The 19,364-nt window shown below is 39.2% G+C and overlaps 2 protein-coding genes across 2 annotated transcripts; both read left to right on the plus strand.

The window, feature by feature from the left end:
• Nucleotides 1-4,652: 4,652 nt before the first annotated feature.
• Nucleotides 4,653-5,694, plus strand: LOC122899134 (trace amine-associated receptor 4-like). Its single transcript, XM_044236774.1, is given in 2 exon segments — nt 4,653-5,251; nt 5,253-5,694. Coding segments are annotated over 2 exon segments (1,041 nt in total).
• Nucleotides 5,695-13,909: 8,215 nt separating this feature from the next.
• LOC122899145 (trace amine-associated receptor 5) lies at nt 13,910-14,923 on the plus strand. The gene has a single exon (XM_044236778.1). It carries the CDS (start codon nt 13,910-13,912, stop codon nt 14,921-14,923), a length of 1,014 nt encoding a protein of 337 aa, XP_044092713.1.
• Nucleotides 14,924-19,364: the final 4,441 nt, after the last annotated feature.

A 19,364-nucleotide genomic window follows, 5' to 3' on the forward strand; every position in this document is an offset into this window, starting at 1 on the left:
ACGTGGTGACAGCAGTTTTCACTTTCCATTTGGTTGGTTTGAAACATGGTTCTTAGTGCTTTTTGTCTGGCTGAGACCTTCATTTGGAAAATGATGGACTTTACTGCAGTGTGAATATCACTGATCTGTGCAGGGCGGCAAAAGGAAAAGGTACAAATAAATCAAATTTTCACTAGGGATTAAAGTATTTAATTTTTATTTTCTTTTTAAGTGATGTGGTCTGTTGTGCATTTTATTTTACTTATTTATTTTTCTAACGATTTTGTTGATTTATTTTAGAGAGAGAGCAGTGAGCCTGAGTGGGAGGGGCAGAGAGAGAGAGAGAGAGACTCTCAAGCAGGCTCCCCGCTGAGAACAGAGCCCAAGCAGGGCTCAATGCCAGGACCCTAAGATCATGACCTTAGCTGAAACCACGAGTTGGGAGCTTAACTGACTGCCACCCAGGTACCCCGGGATTAAAGTGTTTAAAAATGTCTATCATTTGGGGCGCCTGGGTGGCTCAGTGGTTTAGGCCTCTGCCTTCAGTTCAGATCATGATCTCAGGGTCCTGGGATCGAGCCCCACATCGGGCTCTCTGCTCAGCAGGGAGCCTGCTTCCCCCACTCTCTCTGCCTGCCTCTCTGCCTACTTGTGATCTCTGTCTATCAAATAAATAAATAAAAATCTTTAAAAAAAATGTCTATCATTTGGTAAAAAGTGGAGTGAGCACTTTTTGAATTTTAACTAAACTTTCTTCTTCCTTACTCTTCCTTCTTTCCTTATCCTCCCTTCCCCCCTTCCTCCCTTCCTTTCATTTTCCTCCACATTGGCCTTCTGTGAGGTCAAAGAAATAGTCACATAAACGGATTCACCCTCCCAGAGCCAATTAATTCTCCGGTGACCTGCTGTAATCACCTCTCGGGCAGCACACTGAATGTTGTTACAGGACACACCTGTCCAAAGTAGGACCAAGTAGGTAATGCAGCCTCAGGAGGCATATTCTGTGTATATGTACTGACGACAGCTAATCTGCCAAGAGTCTATTCCTAAGAGCTTGGGCTGTTGTGCCTTTTCTGGTCGACTATCAGCAAAGAGGAGAGCCGGCGAGGCGCAATGCCCAGTTGCATGGTAAGAAACCTTAGCACAGCAGACAATTCATCTCTCAAAGATTTCAGCTCCAAATTACCTCTTTAGACAAATTCTGGTAAGCTAGAGAAGAAGAAAAAGATCAGACACATTTATCCTTGTATTTTTTTTTTAATTTTTTGCATGATGAAAGGAACCAACCCTAAAATACTGACCTAAAAAATAAATCTGGATCATTTTTTTTAAATCATGGAAATTCTAAAGTGGCAATGATAGGAGGACCCACAGCAGTTCTTTCTGAAATCTACTTCACAAGTAAGTTCACTTACCTAAGAAACTATTGTATGAGTGAGATACATCAAAAGAAGTCCTTTTCCCCCACAGAAATAGTCGAAGAGGTAAAACGGCTGAGCTATGTCACCAACAAAGGGAAGAAAAATCATGCCCGATGAAGCAGGTGTGATATGTCCTTTGCTAAAATTTCCACTTTATTTATAATACATTATTGAGCCTGATGGATATTGTCCTTCTTATTTGGGGGAAATACATATATATTATTAGAATTTTAGGTATTTGATGTTTAACGGAAATTATTATGTGAGTCCTTTTTCGTTTTTTCTTTGTAATTCCAAGGAAATCATTCTTTCTGGGTCCTTTGTGTCTGTTTATGTTATCTTTCTCCTCAAGGAATTAAGTTTGAAATTAAAGATAATACAAGTCTTCTTCCTCTCCAGAGTTGTTTGCAAATGTTTCTTTCTTTCTTTTTTTTTTTTTTAAGATTTTATCTATTTATTTGACAGAGAGAGGTCACAAGTAGGCAGAGAGGCAGGCAGAGAGAGAGGGGAGGAAGCAGGCTCCCTGCAGAGCAGACAGCCCGACTCGGGGCTCGATCCCAGGACCCTGGGACCATGACCTGAGCCGAAGGCAGAGGCTTTAACCCACTGAGCCACCCAGGCGCCCCATGCAAATGTTTCTTATTACTTCCCAGCAAAATGAAAAATAATTTCCTATGCGTGTATCCTGTGATGGTTTACAATGTTGTCGTTCATTTGGCCCCTGGAAATGTTATTGGTTAAAAAATAATAATGAAAAAATAAAAGTTATAACAATAATAGTCTCTGATAAAAGTGAGATGTCATAGTGGGTTTAACTTTGTTTATAATTATTGTATTAAAATTACTGTATTGGTTTTGGAAGTGCATCTTCAAAGTAAAGGAACCTATTCTGCTATGTTCTTAAATAAAAAACAAAACCCTCATTGCGCTTGATCTCATGACACTTCCCTTGTTTAAGGAAGCAGGAGACCAGCAGCCACATTTGCTTTTGTAATTTGGGACCAAAAACTACAGGTAGAGGCTTAAGGTATTATTACCTTTGACATTACCTTCCCAATTCATTCATGTTATAACTTTTTAAGTAAATGTGTGGGTCTTACTCTTTTTGTCTTGCTCTAACACTTAAATGTTTAAAGGCTTCCCTGATAGAGATAACCTTGGGCCAGAAACTTGAGATTAAGTTCAGGAAGCTGTTTCATACCTTCTTTCCTCCCACACAATATAAGTAAGAGGAAATAAACGACATTCACTTTACAAACCCAAGAGTTTAAGTTATAACAATTCTTTCAAGCATTAAGATGTCAAAAATAAATTCAAACTCCCGAAATTATACCATGAACTATTGAAGAGTATAATTTGTACAAGGAATGCTGTGTTTATGGAAAGACAGTGACAAATGATTAATTTTGTGGTACTTGTTAGCTACCTTTAAAGATAATTTTAAAAAGAATTAAAGAAAAATTTTAAATTCACAAAAACAAAGAAAATAAAAAGCAGAATAAAGTTAATTTATTAAAGAAGTTAATTTGGTATTTAAGACTTTAATATATTCAGGGACACCTGGGTGGCTCAGGTCTCTGAGCCTTTGGCTCAGGTCATGATCTCAGGGTCCTGGGATTGAGCCCTGCCTTGGGCTCTCTGCTCAGAGGAGAGCCTGCTTCCCGCACCCGCCCACGCGCCCCCCGCCTGCCTCTCTTCCTACTTGTGATCTCTGTCAAATAAATAAATAAATTCGTTAAAAAAAAAAAATAAAGATACCATCTTAAAAAAAAAAAGTCTTCAAAATATTCAGTATTTTATAGCTTAAGTGATAAGTGATCAGATAATTTGTACTGTTTGTTCCAAAGTTGATAATCTAGTCTAAAAAGGACTGGAATAAGTCTTCGTCCTTTTTACCTCTTACTTCTCTGTGTTTGGGTTTCTCAAGTTCAACTCCATTGCATGATATTTGATTGGCACAATTAAAACCCATGTAAAGAAAAATGATAATCTGAGAAGTTAAATTATTATATCCAAATAAAATGTGCCAGAGTGTTAAAATGTCAAATAATATGCAATAGAAAAAATTGCTGAGCTATAGTAGCAAATTGGTGAGCTATAGTAGCAAATATGGTACATTATTTTCAAAGGTACTTATATTCTCATTTAATGTATTCTTCTCAGGCCAAAGTGCATTTCTGCAACCTGGCTTTAGATCTCAGTAATGCTTGTCGTTGGTCGTCAGAGTCATACATCCAGTCTTGTCCCTGGAAAAACAAATCAAACCTCAGTCCTACTCTGAGTAAGTCAGTCTCATCATTCTCCATTTTCAGGACAACAGCATCAGTTATGTAAGTGACAGTTTAAACAATGAGCACGCTTGTGTGTCAAATTTGTTACCAATAGAAGCCTTGCAATCTGTGGACAGGAGACCTCAACTTAAATTTGAATTCATGGATGCAGTTGCTATATGAAAGGAGATAACCCATGAGATTTACAGAATCTTTCATTTCAGTATTTCCTCCTCCTTTCTTCTGAGATTACTCATGCCTATAATTTTGTAGGCTTTAGCACATTTTCGGTTTACCATAAATTGCTCTAAATGCAAAAAACCATATTCACGTTGGAAAGAGAAATATTTCTTAAATTGAATAGGACATAGCAAGCAACAGGATCCAAAGCATATGCTAATACCCACAAGAGAAATTAAGGAATGAAAAAGAGCACAATCTTTAGACTCTAATTATTGTTTGAGCTAAACACTGATTAATAGTTCCTTAGGTTCTGGTTATTCTTGAGGGGATTCTCGATCTGTCTCTAGATTTAGAATCCAGAGTAAGGGCTTCCCAGTAGTGCAACCAGAACATGGACATTTACCTCGGTTGCTTAGGTGGTTATAACTGGGTTATTTAGACGTTGGGTGACAATATTAATTTAGTTGCCTTTAGTTCCTTCCTAGTTAAGGGACAGTCTTTAGACTACTAGTAGGGGCATCTCCAGAGAGCCAGTGAGAAATGCAGACTCTCAACCTCCATCCCAGAATCAGAATCTATGTTTTAAAACGATCCTAGGTGATTCCTGTGTACATTAAAATTTAGGAAGCAATACTCTTGGTAGATAGGGAGTTCAGCTTGGGATTAGAATGACAGCTAGCTGGGCCTTTCAGAAAATTGGTCCACCAACAATTTTCATTATTTTTCCTCTTTCTTTTATAGAAAGGAGAGAAACATAGTGTTTTGGGAGAAGACTAATAGTATCCACAGGACAAAGACGATGGATTCACCTGATCTTTGGCACCCTCCAGAAGAACAATTTTGCTTTGCTTTGGTCAACAACTCGTGCCCTAGAAATGGGAGGTCTGTGTTGAGTGCGTGTACCATGTACATTGTCATGATTGGTGCTATAGTGATGACCATGATGGGCAACCTGGTTGTGATCATTTCCATTGCCCACTTCAAGCAGCTCCAGTCCCCAACCAACTTCCTGATCCTCTCCATGGCCACCACGGACTTTTTGTTGAGCTGTGTGGTCATGCCTTTCAGTATGGTCAGGTCCATCGAGTCCTGCTGGTATTTTGGAGACCTCTTTTGCAAAGTCCACAGCTGCTGTGACATCATGCTCTGTACCACGTCTATTTTTCACCTCTGCTTCATCTCTGTGGACCGCTACTATGCTGTCTGTGATCCTTTGCATTATGTCACCAAAATCACCATCCCTGTAATAGAGGTCTTTCTGTTCATCAGTTGGTCCATCCCCATCTTTTTTGCCTTTGGCCTGGTATTCTCAGAGTTCAACATAATTGGTGCAGAAGACTTTGTTGCAGCCATTGACTGTACAGGTTTGTGTGTATTGATATTTAACAAGCTCTGGGGTGCTGGCCTTCTTTATAGCCTTTTTTCTCCCTGGGACTGTAATGGTGGGGATTTACGTACACATTTTCACAGTAGCTAGGAAGCATGCTAGGCAAATTAGCATGGGTCCTACCAGGAAACAGGCAGGGTCAGAAAGCAAAATGAAAGTATCATCCAAAAAGGAAAGCAAGGCCACCAAGACTTTAAGCATAGTCATGGGAGTGTTTGTGCTGTGCTGGCTGCCCTTTTTTGTCTTGACGATCACAGACCCTTTCATTAATTTTACAACTCCTGAAGATTTATACAATGCCTTCCTCTGGTTGGGTTATTTCAATTCCACTTTCAATCCCATTATATACGGTATGTTTTATCCCTGGTTTCGCAAGGCTTTGAGGATGATTGTCACGGGAACCATCTTCCAGCCTGACTCTTCTTCCCTAAACCTATTTCCTACAGATGCTTAGGTAATGTTCGCCATTCTCCAAGATTATTTTTTGGTCAGGGTGTCTTGGATGCTCTTTCCCCCAAAGGTAGGGCCATGGACTTGCTGGATAAAGATAGTCTTCGTGTTGGTGTCAGACACCTAAACAGGAGGAATAGATCTAGCTTTCTGGGCGTACCAGAGCTACCAAACTGGTCAATTTCTGGGGTTCTGGGGAAGGCATCTCTAATAAAAAGAAACTTTGTCCCATGGTTTGCTAATTCCTGAATTTACCAAGGATTTGGAGTTTCATCTCTTTGTTTTAAATCAAATGGGGATCCTCTTTTTTTCTTGTAAACATCGGAGGAGGAGACACAGTTATTTGATCTTCACACTCACTGGCAGCCACACTGGGTTAATCTAAGTCTTCCTTAAGATTATTGTTATATCTTAGAGGAGTGGGAGAGAGAGCTTGAGTACGCTGGGAACCTAGATTATTGAGCATGTGAGTGATGTGAATGTGAAGGGGAGAAGGAAGCAGACAGGCGCAGCTACTTTCTTTTTTTTTTTTTTTTTTTTCGTTGATGTTGGTGGTGGTTCTGACTTAAACCTCTTTCAAAAAGGAGTGATGTGAGTTTTGTGATGTTTTGATTAAAGTCTTTTTGAATAAGAAGAATGAATAAAGAAAGAGTTTAGGAATATATTTTTTCTTTCTCCCAATATATAATGTTTCTATATACGCCCATATATATGGAGAGAGAACATGTGTATAAACATATAGGTGGTATTACCACCTCTTTGAGTGCCTGTGTGTACATTCACCAAGCTTGATCTTCATTCACAGGAACTGAAGTTCCTGCCCTACCCCAGAGTTCTAGGATAATAATTACTGCCTCAAATGTCTCTTCACGTGTCTTTCTGTCTTTCTCTTCTTTCTTCCTCATAAACTTATTTGTCCTTTATAATCTTCTTTTCACCCTTCACACCATCACCCTGTCTCTCTAATTCAGTGGTTCTTCTCCACCAGGGACAGATTTGCCCCTTTGTGGACCTTTGGCAATGTCAGGAGACATTTTTGGTTTTCACAGTCAGGGAGGAAGTGCTACTGAGGAATACGGCTCAACTGTCTACAATGCCCAGAGCAGCCCCCACAAAGAAAGGTTATCTGGCCCCAAACTTCAAGAGTTCCATGGTTGAGAAGCCCTGCTTTAATCTTAGCTAAGCGCAAAGCCTCAATATTCATATCTATGTACACTTCTTTCAAATATATTTATTTCCAGCTGTATTATTTTCCAAACTCGAGTCTCTCATTTCTTATTACCAATGAAGTATCTTTCTGAATGCTCCATCAAGATCTCAAACTCAACGTATCCAGCATCCTCCCTCTGTGCGCACCTTACTGCCCCAAACCTGTTTTTCTGATTCCTGCTTTGTATCAGAGTTGAATGTACACAGGTGTGTTGGTTCCTTACTAGACTAGAAGCTTCTTTTGTATGACGCTGTACCTTTCTATTTTCCATTTTTTGTATCCCACAGGGTCTGGTATGGTTCCGTTTCCATAAAAATATTTGAATATGTTCACTGGATAACAGAAACATAGAAGCTCTGAAGAAAATGAGAATTACTCAAATTCACAGAAATAAACAAGTATAAGGTTAGACAAGTGGGGGCTCCTTCTCTTGGGAGAGAAGATGGAAGAAAGATCCTATTTATAAAGAAGAAATTGAACTGAATTTAATTCCTGTTCTTTTTAGTCATATGTGTACAATATTCTATTAGGGAACGTGGGGAGAGGGTCAACAGAGGTGCTTAGAGGAAAATGACTTACTGACTCAGAAACATTTGCAACCTTTAAAATGAAGCTTTCATGCTCATAGAGTGAGCTTCCTGAGAATAGAGATAAGATCTTCCTCTCTAATTCCCCATGTCCTCCATGCTATTTGTTATGCTCCACAAATAAGTGAAACCATATGATAATTCCCTTCCCTTTCCTAGTGACTCACTAGCAGAAGTGCTTCATAGAATGATTCGGTCATATAGAAATATTGCTTACTATCTTGTAATGGCAGATTGGGAAAAATCTCAAATGCAGATATTCAACAGAAGGACTCTTCCAGCCAAGTAGAATATATCTGCAAACTTAGAACTGTTTATATGCAGTTGATGCATTTTATTTATAACTTGACCTACTTTTATAGGAAGGAAGGTTGCTTTTCAGAATGATAACCTTCAGACACAGATAAGTTAAAGAGAAAACTTGCTACCATTAGCAGAGGTTTTAATGTTAAGTGCATTTTATTACAATAATTCTTATAGTATTATCAGAATATTTGGTTAAGCAAACTCCTCCATTCTATGATCTGGCCAAATGACATCACACATCCAGGCAGGACATCTTAACCCTAGTGGTTTCTAATGTTTCTATATATATTTATATAAATTTTAATATAATTATACAAATATCATATAATACATATAATCATAGAATGATATGTAATTATGTAATTATACACTTTTATATAATTATGTATGAAATTATATAATTTTGTATAATTATGCATAAATTATATAAATATAACCATATAATACATAATAAATATATGTAATATAATATATACATATATATATAACACAAATATGTAAATCTTAAATGCTATTGTGAACGTTTTTGTTTTTTTTACTCTATCCTCACTATAAACTTTTTATTGGGAGTGACTCACTACTCCAAAACACATTTAATAGTATCTCTATCAGGTTGAGAATTTCCAATACTCTCTGGATCTACATGTTCTGTTGAATATTAAGAACCTCCAGTGGGGCACCTGGGTGGTTCAGTTGACTGGGCATCTGCCTTGGGCTTGGATCATGGTCCCTGGATCCTGGGATGGAGCCCCACATCAGGTTCCCTGCTCAGCGGGGAGTCTGTTTCTCCCTCTCTCTGCCCTTCTCCCTGCTTGTGTGCTCCTTCTCACTCTCTCTCAAATAAATAGATTTATTTTTTAAAAAGTGTTTCCTGAGGACTGTATTTATTATTTGGTCATTTGAATATAGCATATTTAGGTCTTGAAATGTTTCAGCAAATTATTATTATTATCAAAAGACAGGATTTAAGGGGCACCTGGGTGGCTCAGTGGGTTAAAGCCCCTGCCTTCGGCTCAGGTCATGATCCCAGGGTCCTGGGATTGAGCCCCACATCGGGCTCTCTGCTCAGTGGGGAGCCTGCTTCCTCCTCTCCCTCTCTCTGCCTGCCTCTCTGCCTACTTGTGATCTGTCAAATAAATAAATAAAAATCTTTAAAAAAAAAGACAGGATTTAAAATCAAAATTAGGTTTTGAGATGCTTAGTGGAGTTTTGGTTTATTCTTTAATGGTTGCAGGAATACAGTCTTTCAGAAGGCAATTTCCTCTGCCCCTAATCCTGAAGGCAACATACCAGAGGCTAGAGTACTCCTTCTGTTTGAAGAATCAAAGCAGCAGGAGGAGTTCCTCAGGCTTTAGGCAGAGGGAGACTAAATTATCCTGCATCTGATGGGGTAATAGAGCACTGCAGGATGGCAGGAACGTTTTACCATCAGCTTTTCATGATGAATCTTCCTTCCTCTTTAGGGATTCAACAAGGTGGTTGAACTGCTAGAACCTAGGGACTGAACAGGAAGGGCAGCCCTTCACTCAGTACATAACTCATTTTGTCGTTTGCTCTCAGAATAGCATAAAACATGTGACAGTATCAAGGAACTCAGATCTGAGGCCACGGGTACTTTTTGTAGGCCAGCATTTTCTTTTGCCCACTAAAAGCATAGATAAACAGAGGAGAAATGAAAGAGCGAGTGGAAACTTCTGTTGTAGTCATAATAACTCCTTACCTTCATGAAGAACTTTTGTCATGTACAAAAGACGCCCGTGAACATCAGCTCAATTATTACTCAAAACAAAACCACAAGCTCTTCCCAAGGGGGAGGTGGCTAGTCCTAGGAAAAGTGAATCATTCCATTATTATTCCAAATCCAATGTTCCTCTTTCCAGAATGTATCTAGGTTGACTAGAGCAGCCATTATCTCAGGAGGACGATGGCTGCCATGGACACTGTGCTCTCTGTATTGAAAACCATTCAGTTCAATAAACATGCACTGAGCATCTACTATGTGCCAAGGGCTACTTTGAGTGTTTGTGGTTCAGAGATGAATAAAACTGAAATCCTGGCTTCAAGGGAGTTACAGTCTAATAGGAGAGACATAGCCACTTAATTACACAACATGGTAATATGTTCTGTGATAGAGCCAGGCACAATAAGCTATGGAAATATGGAGGAGGAAATTTTTGCCCAGCTTGGGGTAGAGGGAAAACTGTCAAAGCAATGTGTCATCAGATTGAACAAGGGAGCCATTTCCAACCACTGAAATATCTAATCTTAGCATTCCCTATAACCTCTAGCTCAAACCCCAGTTCCTTTAAGAGATTATGCAACTTCTCCAATATTAGAAGATTCAAAGCCAAAGTCTATCTCTTGATAAATCCCATGGTTTTTACTTCATCTACTGCTAACCTACATTTTTCCTTTCATATGCATTTAATTGGTCTATGGATTACAGAGGGGCTACCAAAAACTGGAAAATTTATACTCCTTAAACTAATTACTTTTTTCTTTCTTTCTTTCTTTCTTTCTTTCAAAGGACTTTTTCTTTTTTTTTACAATTCTTTCTGTTAAAAAAAAAGAAAAGAAAGGAAAGGAAAATGAAATAAAAGAAAAGAAAGCCCTCACTTCCTCAGACCTTAGTCACCAACAGTGATTGCTGTTTTAGACTACAAAAACAAGCAGAGGCAATTCTTAAACACTTAGTAACTGCCTGTCCCTAACATTGCTGAAGATTTACGTGTTCCTTGGAGATCACTGGTTAGATTTTTTTCTTTTTTAGAATATCACCTAGTTGCCTTTCTCTCTGCTGGACTAAAACTTGGTAGTTTATTTCAAGGGAGTCTGACATTGCTTCGGCGGGAAAACATTAATATTCCTGTTTTGTGGCCTAGACTAGTGGCCTTAGTAATATTAAAATAGCAAGACTAATTGTTAAAATCCTAAATCAAACAACACTTTGACTATCTCATAAATATTTCACTTACAGTTATTTCCTGTTTCTTAAAATAAATAGCCACTTTGAGGCAAGCTGGGGGAAAAGAGCATCCCTGAATACTGAGATAAGCAAGAAAACCTAGAGGTTCTAGACTCCAATGACTTTTCCTCCTAGCTGTTATGTAACTGGAACGTATTTCTGAAAGTGAGTGGAAAAGGGGACAAGAGCCCTAACTTGGGAGGGTTGACACGGGGTCTGAAATAATATCCACTCACACGCTTGTCTGTCCAATTCTGCTTACTCTGATAGGCACTGTTCTTAACATTCATTCATCATCATGATAAATTTGTGGTGTAGGTAGTGTATTATACTCAATTAATGGATGAAAAAACTGGGTGCAGAGAATTAGGTAATCTCTGATATAGGGATCACAAAACTAGAAATAGTCTTTTTTTTTTTTTAAGATTTTATTTATTTCTTTGACACAGCAGATCACAAGTTGGCAGAGAGGCAGGCAGAGAGAGAGAGAGGGAAGCAGGCTCCCTACCAAGCAGAGAGCCTGATGCGGAGCTTGATCCCAGGACCCTGAGATCATGACCCGAGCCGAAGGCAGAAGCTTTAACCCACTGAGCCACCCAAGCTCCCCACTAGAAATAGTCTTTTTAAATTCTGTATCTCCAAATAGACTTGTGATTCCATATTGCATTTCAGGTTTGATGTAATATATCCCTCCAAATAAACAAAACACAAAACATTTTTTTTTAAACAGAGAATTTCCTCCTTCAGGCCTTATTTTATTTGTAAGGGATTTGTCCCTATTTTTCACACACTCATGGTCACATTAAACTTAGAACTGTAGGACTTCCTGGCTGACCGCAGATGGACTATGTCTTATAAACTGAGGGGTGTCATGGTTTGTGGTAATGCAGGATCCTTCCTGGTCTGATTATCAAGTTCAGGAGTCAGAAATCTGCCTCTGTGCATATGGACTTGGTACAAGGCAAATTTCCAGCAATCACTACTGGGTTTAGCCCAGGCTGTGTAGAGAGGGTAGAGATGCCTGCCAACTTCCTTCATTTTTTTTTTCCATTTTCTTTCCTTGCTTTTTTTTTTTTTTTGACCTCTATACCTTCTGTGAAAGGCTCTGCTGGCAGATGTAATCTCTTGTCACCTTTAGAACTATGTCATTTTTTGCAATGTCATTTTGACTTATCTTGTGTAAAGATCTCTCTAAGGCCATAAAGAGGCATTTCATCCTCTGGAGGTTTGGTACGAAGAATCAGAGAGAGCAGAATAAGTCGCGGCCGGCACGATAAGAGGGAGCAGGGTTGAAGGATAGGAGAATGAAGAAAGGGAATGTGGAGAACAGGAGGGACACAGGCAAACGTGTCAAGCAAGTGCCAAAGTTTGTTTTGCAGGGCTCTGATTTACACCACACAGTAAGGGAATCACCTCCTGTACATCTGGTGCTAGTTTCTATATTGGCCTGAGAGTAGCTGGTCATGCAGAGACATCAGACAGCCTTGATCTTCGTGGTTCAGACGCTTAGGCCATAACTCAATATTCACAAAACACAGGAACCCTATGAGCTTAGTCTTGAGACAGCAGCTGCAATGGCAACAAGCCAAACCTCACAAAGTTCTCATAACCATCAGCAGGGAGACACGGTGGCACTAGGCTCGCCACCTGCGAAGGTCTTCGGTTAAAGAGGTTCCCAAGAACTGTTGCTCTATTGGGTTAACCCCTTCTAGGCACGAGGCCCCCAACAAGAACATGGTTGAATATATTATTTTCCTTGATAATATCTATGTGAAATAGGGACATTTAAGTATAATTATAGGTACTCTTACCAATTAGGAGACAGAGAGATAAAGGGTAAAAATCATGACCTAGGCAGTAACAGAACCAGAATCTAACTGCTGTGTTCAGGGCACTGTTTCATCTACTGTGATTTCTTTAACCAAGATAAAACATAAGAGCTAAAAAAAAAAAAAAATCATGATGAATCCAATGTGGGGGTCACAAACCAAAGGGCTTATGACCAATTATTCTCAACTATTTTGTTGAAAAAAGTGTACACAAATAATCCTAAAGCAGAAGGGATATATGAAGCTTACCAAAAATAAAACTAAAGAACATATAAAACCAGTGTCTTCAATTATCTCTAATTAATTGGCAGGATAAATGATCCTGTCCCAAGTAGGAGCCTCAAGCTACTGACACTTGTGAGTAGTGCAAACTAGGTCCCTTGGTGCTCCTCTAGCCCTCATTTGTGTGACATACACACTGAGGACTAGTTTCTATGTGGAGTATAAAATCATATCCTGATTGCACATCTGTCCTCTTTGCTGCTGGGAGAGAATTCTACATACCTATGTTCACCTGCTACAAGAAAGGCTTCTTCTGATGAAGTGATTCTGATTCCTACCTATGTAAGCAGCTTAAAAACATTGAATTCATTTTATTAGAACTTGTTTAAAATTTCACAGGTTGGTGTTAAGATAGAAGAAATACTTTTTCAAACCACATAGCTCTTTGGAGATGTATAAACAATGTGTGTTCTCTTTAAGAATTGTGCAGCAGCAGAACTGAAATCAGGTCATTTTCTATTCTTTTAATTATTTGCATTTTGAATTATTTTCCTGGGAAAGTGGACATGTAATTAAAAAGCTTAAGCTGTTGATTTTACTGTCATTTTATTTAAGTCTTGAAGGGAGGAGCCAGAAGTTACTCCTTCCCCAAGTGATGATTTGTTACAAAGAATGAATTCTTCCTTTGGTTCAGACTTACAACTTAAAGTCTCACTTTACACTTGACAATGGGTGAGCTTATCAAAATGGCAGAGGCATCCTCTCAATAATTGTATAACGCCTACTGTGACATTGCCTGTTTTGTCTTTGTGGGAACATTTAGCTTACATTCTTCTTCTTTTTCCTTGAAGATACAGTCTACACTCTTTTTCTAAACTCTTTTCAAAAGTGCCCAGTCAGACAAAACAGAGTTAGCAGAGAAATGACTCTTAGGAAATCTTAAATGCCACGTTGCTTTGATTTTTGGAGCACATTTTATTCAGTACCGCAGGAAATTGTACTAGGTTCCAAGCTGCTCTTCAATTTCTCCTCTATATCTTTTTTTGGGGGGTGGGACAGGTGGCCAATTCCCAGAGAGAGAGGAAAAGAAGAAATCATAAATGAGCGCTGTCCTCATCCAAGGTGCTGAAGAACACTCCACAGCGTTCTGCTACCAGGTGAATGGGTCTTGCCCCAGGACAATCCATCCTCTGGACATTCGGTTGGCCATCTACCTGGCCTGTGCATCAGGCATGCTGATTACGGTCCTAGGAAATTTATTTGTGGTGTTTGCTGTGTCCTACTTCAAAGTGCTTCACTCCCCCACCAACTTCTTGCTGCTCTCCCTGGCCCTGGCTGATATGTTTCTGGGTCTGCTAGTGCTGCCCCTCAGTACCGTTCGCTCAGTAGAGAGCTGCTGGTACTTTGGAGACTTCCTCTGCCGCCTGCATACCTACTTGGACACCCTCTTCTGCCTCACCTCCATCTTCCATCTCTGTTTCATTTCCATTGACCGCCACTGTGCCATCTGCGAGCCCCTGATCTATCCCTCCAAGTTCACGGTCAGGGTGGCCGTCAGGTACATCCTGGCAGGGTGGGGGATCCCAGCAGTTTACACTGCCTTCTTCCTCTACACAGATGTGGTAGAGAATGCGCTCAGTCAGTGGCTGGAAGAGATGCCTTGTGTTGGCAGTTGCCAACTGCTATTCAATAAGTTTTGGGGCTGGCTAAACTTTCCTATGTTCTTTTTCCCCTGCCTCATCATGATCAGCTTGTATGTGAAGATTTTTGTGGTTGCCACAAGGCAGGCTCAACAGATCAACACCTTGAGCAAAAACCTGGCTGGGGCTACCAAACGTGAAAGAAAAGCTGCCAAGACTCTGGGCATCGCTGTGGGGATATACCTCTTGTGTTGGCTTCCTTTCACCATTGACACGCTGGTTGACAGCCTTCTTAACTTCATCACACCACCACTGATCTTTGACATCTTTATCTGGTTTGCTTACTTCAACTCAGCCTGCAACCCTATCATCTATGTTTTTTCCTACCGATGGTTCAGAAAGGCACTGAAACTCTGCCTGAGTGGGGAGATCTTCTCATCTCGGACAAGCACTATTGATTTGTACCAAGATTGACTTCTTTAACTGAATGCAGGCAAGGAGTAGGAAGGATGAATGATGCTGTGGCAGTGGGCTGTGTGGTGTCATGAGGTTGTGGACATGCTTCTTAGGACACCACGGTTTGAGTGTTGGGGAAAAACTTCTTAATTCAAATAGAAATACAGTCCTTCTTTATTCAGTGTTTCTATAGGAGAGTGTAGGAAAGGAGAGAATGAAGTCAACCGAATATTCCTTAGATAAGTTAAAATTCTGTGAAAATATTAGGCTCCTTGTTATTTTATTGAGACAGAGATACAGAGGTGAAGGAAAAGAGCACAGAAGCTGGGATTTCTGAATCCTCTCCTGGTCCTGCCATCTGCCAGTGCCAGGTGAGACTGTTTTGGCAATCTTTGAATTCCTTTGTATCTCACGGAGTTTCAGCTAGAAAATTAGGGTTTCACACTGTTTCTTCTCTAATGTCTCCTAAAGCGTATTTCAAATACTGTGTAATTTAATTTTCAGCAATGTTACTTGCATCCTAATTCACATCACTTTTCATAGTCATAGTTAAGTGTTCAGACTGTTTCTTTTTCATAATGATCCCTTTAGAATCCCTGTCTTTGTGGAATCCCACCACTAAACAGGATTGTAAGCCGGATTCGCCCATTTCAATGATTACTGAGTAAATGTATTATATTCTTGAATGGATATCTCCTCCATTTTCTTTAATAATTTGAACTTGGAAATAGTGGACTATTTTGTAAAGTGATAATGATCCACATCTCGCCATTGTAATATTTCTTCGTTTTTAAAAAAAATCACATAAGTTAGACCTACTATCTTTCCAGGGACACCAGTATATGATTTTTTTGGAAAAACAAGTACCTATCCCACATGCTTGCTCAGCATTGAACCAAGTATTTCTTACAAGCTGTTACTTGTAAAGGCACTGACATCTTTTATGTACATTTTGCTTCTGTCTTCTTCCTAAATCTTTTCCAACAGGTCTCTAGTAATTCCCACATTTCTCACTGAATGTTTTTCAAATTAATAACTACTTGTTTGGAAAACTTATTTGTAAATTAATTTGAGGTCTCTGAAGTACAAATAATATGGATAGATGTAACATAGATAAAAACATAAACCAATCAATCTCCATAAATAAAGAAGTAATGTTTTAGTTTGTCCTTGAAGTTAGCTGAAATGAATTTATTTTACTCCATTTCTTTCTTTCTGGATAGAAAGATAACTTCTATTGACTTTATTGTCTTTATAATTAAAAATTATTTATTGTAAACATATTTTTAAAGCCTAATTTTTCTTTGGAAGTAATTATTCTTTCCTTTCCAATTAACTAAAGTATTATCACATAGCTAAATGAAAACAGAATTCTAAATTAAAACTCATCATAATATACATAATTTTGAGACATTAAGGGACACATGTCTTAGATATAGGAATAAATAAAATTAAAAGAGATAAATCAGTCATTACTTTTAAAAACATAGTTTCCTCTGCCCAGAAATAAATCCACACTTCTCAATCCACTGAACATGGCACAGTATGTCCTAGAAGAACACTCAGCTATATCATAAGGTGCAACTCCACATAAATTTTTTTAAGGTTTTATTTATTTATTTGACAGAGATCATAAGTTGGCAGAAAGGCAGGCAGAGCGAGAGAGGAAGAGAAGCAGGCTTCCTGCTAAGCAGAGATCCTGATGCATGGCTCCATCCCAGGACCCTGAGATCATGACCTGAGCCAAAGGCAGAGGCTTAACTCACTGAGCCATCCAGGAGCCCTGCACACAAATTTTTTAAATGCAGATTTAAACAATGGTAGACAGGTTTTTGTTGAAACAGGACTTCTCAGAATCTTTAATATGTCACGCCTTATGTTATTCTCCAAGAGCAGGATACAGTATGCAGTAACTCCAAAACATTGTTGATGCAGAAAATTTTTTTTCCCTGGAGAACTTTATAGGATGACTGTCTGATAAAGTCTCATTTGGTCAATGTTGGCTCGGAAGACAATAAGAATTAGAGTCAAACCCTGAGCAGAGGAGTAAGAATGTCTCCACATCGAAATGGAAGGTGTCTGGGGGTATGACGGCAGAGGGAAAGGTGGAAGATCTTGAATAACAATTTCAGGAAGGTCAAAAGGGTGACTATTCCCTTGGTAATTGTTTAGTTATTTTATCTCCATATTTCCTGAACACTCTGTACCTTCTCAGTTTCTTTGGTCATGCTATTCCTTCAGCCTGAAAATCCTTTTTCATCATTTGCCTCCTGCGAAAAACTCTTCTTAATCTCTTAAGGCCCAGCTTAAATGCTACTCCTTTAATACATCTCCCTGTTCTTCCAGCGAGATGTCAATTCTCCTTTCTTCTGTGTTCCTCGAATACATCTTTTATTTATTTATTTATTTTTAGATTTTTATTTATTTATTTGAAAGAAAGTGAGATTGAGAGAGAGAGAGAGCAGGAGTGGGGAGAGAGAAGCAGACTCCTGGCTGACCAAGGAGGCCAATGTGGAGCTTGATCCCAGGACCCTGAGATGAAGGCAGACACTTAACCATCTGAGCCACCCAGGCACCCCTCAAATGCATCTTTTATCATTTAAACCTTTATGAATTCCGAGCCGTAATTGTCAGTAGATCAGTTTTTTCTTTATAAGATTTTCTAAGGTTTTTGTTCTGTATTCCTGAAAAACTGAACCCAGAACACTAGGTATTCAAAGATATTAGTGAAACGGATCAGTGAATTAGTCAGTATAAGGATTAATGCCCATTGTCCTCACGTAACTGTTTACCCTATATTTTAAAAATAAACTTTTATTTTATTTTATTTTTTTTTTTAAAGATTTTATTTATTTATTTGACAGAGAGAGATCACAAGCAGGCAGAGAGGCAGGCAGAGAGAGAGGAGGAAGCAGGCTCTCTGCTGAGCAGAGAGCCCGATGCGGGCCTCGATCCCAGGACCCTGAGACCACGACCTGAGCCGAAGGCAGCGGCCTAACCCACTGAGCCACCCAGGCGCCCTAAACTTTTATTTTAGAATAGTTTTAAATTTATAAGAAAGTTTCAGAGATAGTACAGATAGTTCCTATATCCTGTCCCCCATTTCTCTTATTATTAACATTTTAAATGAGTATCATACATGTCTTACGATTAATGAACCAACATTGTTGTGTTTTTTTAATGTATCAATAAAAAGTCCATACATGATTCAGATTTCTTCAGGTTTCCCTGCTGTCCTTCCTCTGTTCCAACTTCCCATTTATGACTCTACATTTAGTTGTTATATCTCCTTGGGCTCCTCTAGACCCTGACAGTTTCTTTTACTCCCCCTCTCTTTAATGACCTTGATGGTTTTGAGGAGACCTGGTCAGATATTTTGTAGGACTGTCTTCAGAGAGGGTTTATCAGAAGACTTTCTCCTAATTACATAGGGATTATAGGGGTTTTCTTTGGGAGAAGGACTGTAGAAATAACATGCCATTCTCATCACATCATGACAAGGACACTCTGCTATTATGACTTGTCTGTATTGATGCTGACCTTAATCTAGCTGAGCTAGTGTTTGTCCTTCTAAAATTTTCTGCAGTTAACAACATTGCTTCTTGCCAGAGTTCCAGATTCTTAAAGATAAACGTAGGATCTCATTGCCTGTTTCTGTGTAATCCAGCACTGATTTAGTGCAATGTGGGCATGAGGTTCATCATTCATACATGAGAAAAAACGATGAGTATGTGAATGTTTTTTTTTTTAAGATTTTATTTATTTATTTGACAGAGAGAGATCACAAGTAGGCAGAGAGGCAGGCAGAGAGAGAGAGGAGGAAGCAGGCTTCCTGCTGAGCAGAGAGCCCAATGCGGGACTCGATCCCAGGACCCTGAGATCATGACCTGAGCCGAAGGCAGCGGCCCAACCCACTGAGCCACCCAGGCGCCCGTGAATGTTTTTATTGATGTATATTTCACTTATCTCCCCAAACTAGCAAATTTTTTGTTGAAATTAAGTTTTGCTACAGAAAAAAGAACAAGAGACTGCTTTCAGAAGAGAATCTCCCCCCATGAAAAGTTATATTTAATATGTTTGAACAGAATAGCATAGAGTTTCCTTGCGTACCAACCATTTACACAGTTTGCATGGTAATAGCAGCAGCAAAAAGAGCAGACAAATAATCACCCTAGCATCATTTGGGGAAATACAATGGCTTCTGCTTCCCGCACTGCTGGAGGAAATAATTACACAGGATAAGAGTAATTCATTTGGCAATCACAACAGCCCCGTCAGGATGGAGTCTATGTTTGTGGATGCCCTCCAACCCCCAAGAGATCTCTCCTGATTCTGAATCAGACAGGTGTCTGTGTTACTCTACACGCAATTTATAGATAAATACTTCAGATCTCTCTCCTCAGACATTAAACACAATACATTTAACTGATCCTCCCCGCAAAAAAGCCATTTGCTCCCC

This window comes from Neovison vison, chromosome 1 (assembly GCF_020171115.1).
Source record: "Neovison vison isolate M4711 chromosome 1, ASM_NN_V1, whole genome shotgun sequence".
Taxonomy (NCBI): Eukaryota; Metazoa; Chordata; class Mammalia; order Carnivora; family Mustelidae; genus Neogale; species Neogale vison.

Coding starts and splice junctions, on each gene's coding strand:
- LOC122899145 (XM_044236778.1), top strand. CDS start 13,910: ATGAGCGCTGTCCTCATCCAAGGTGCTGAAGAACACTCCACAGCGTTC.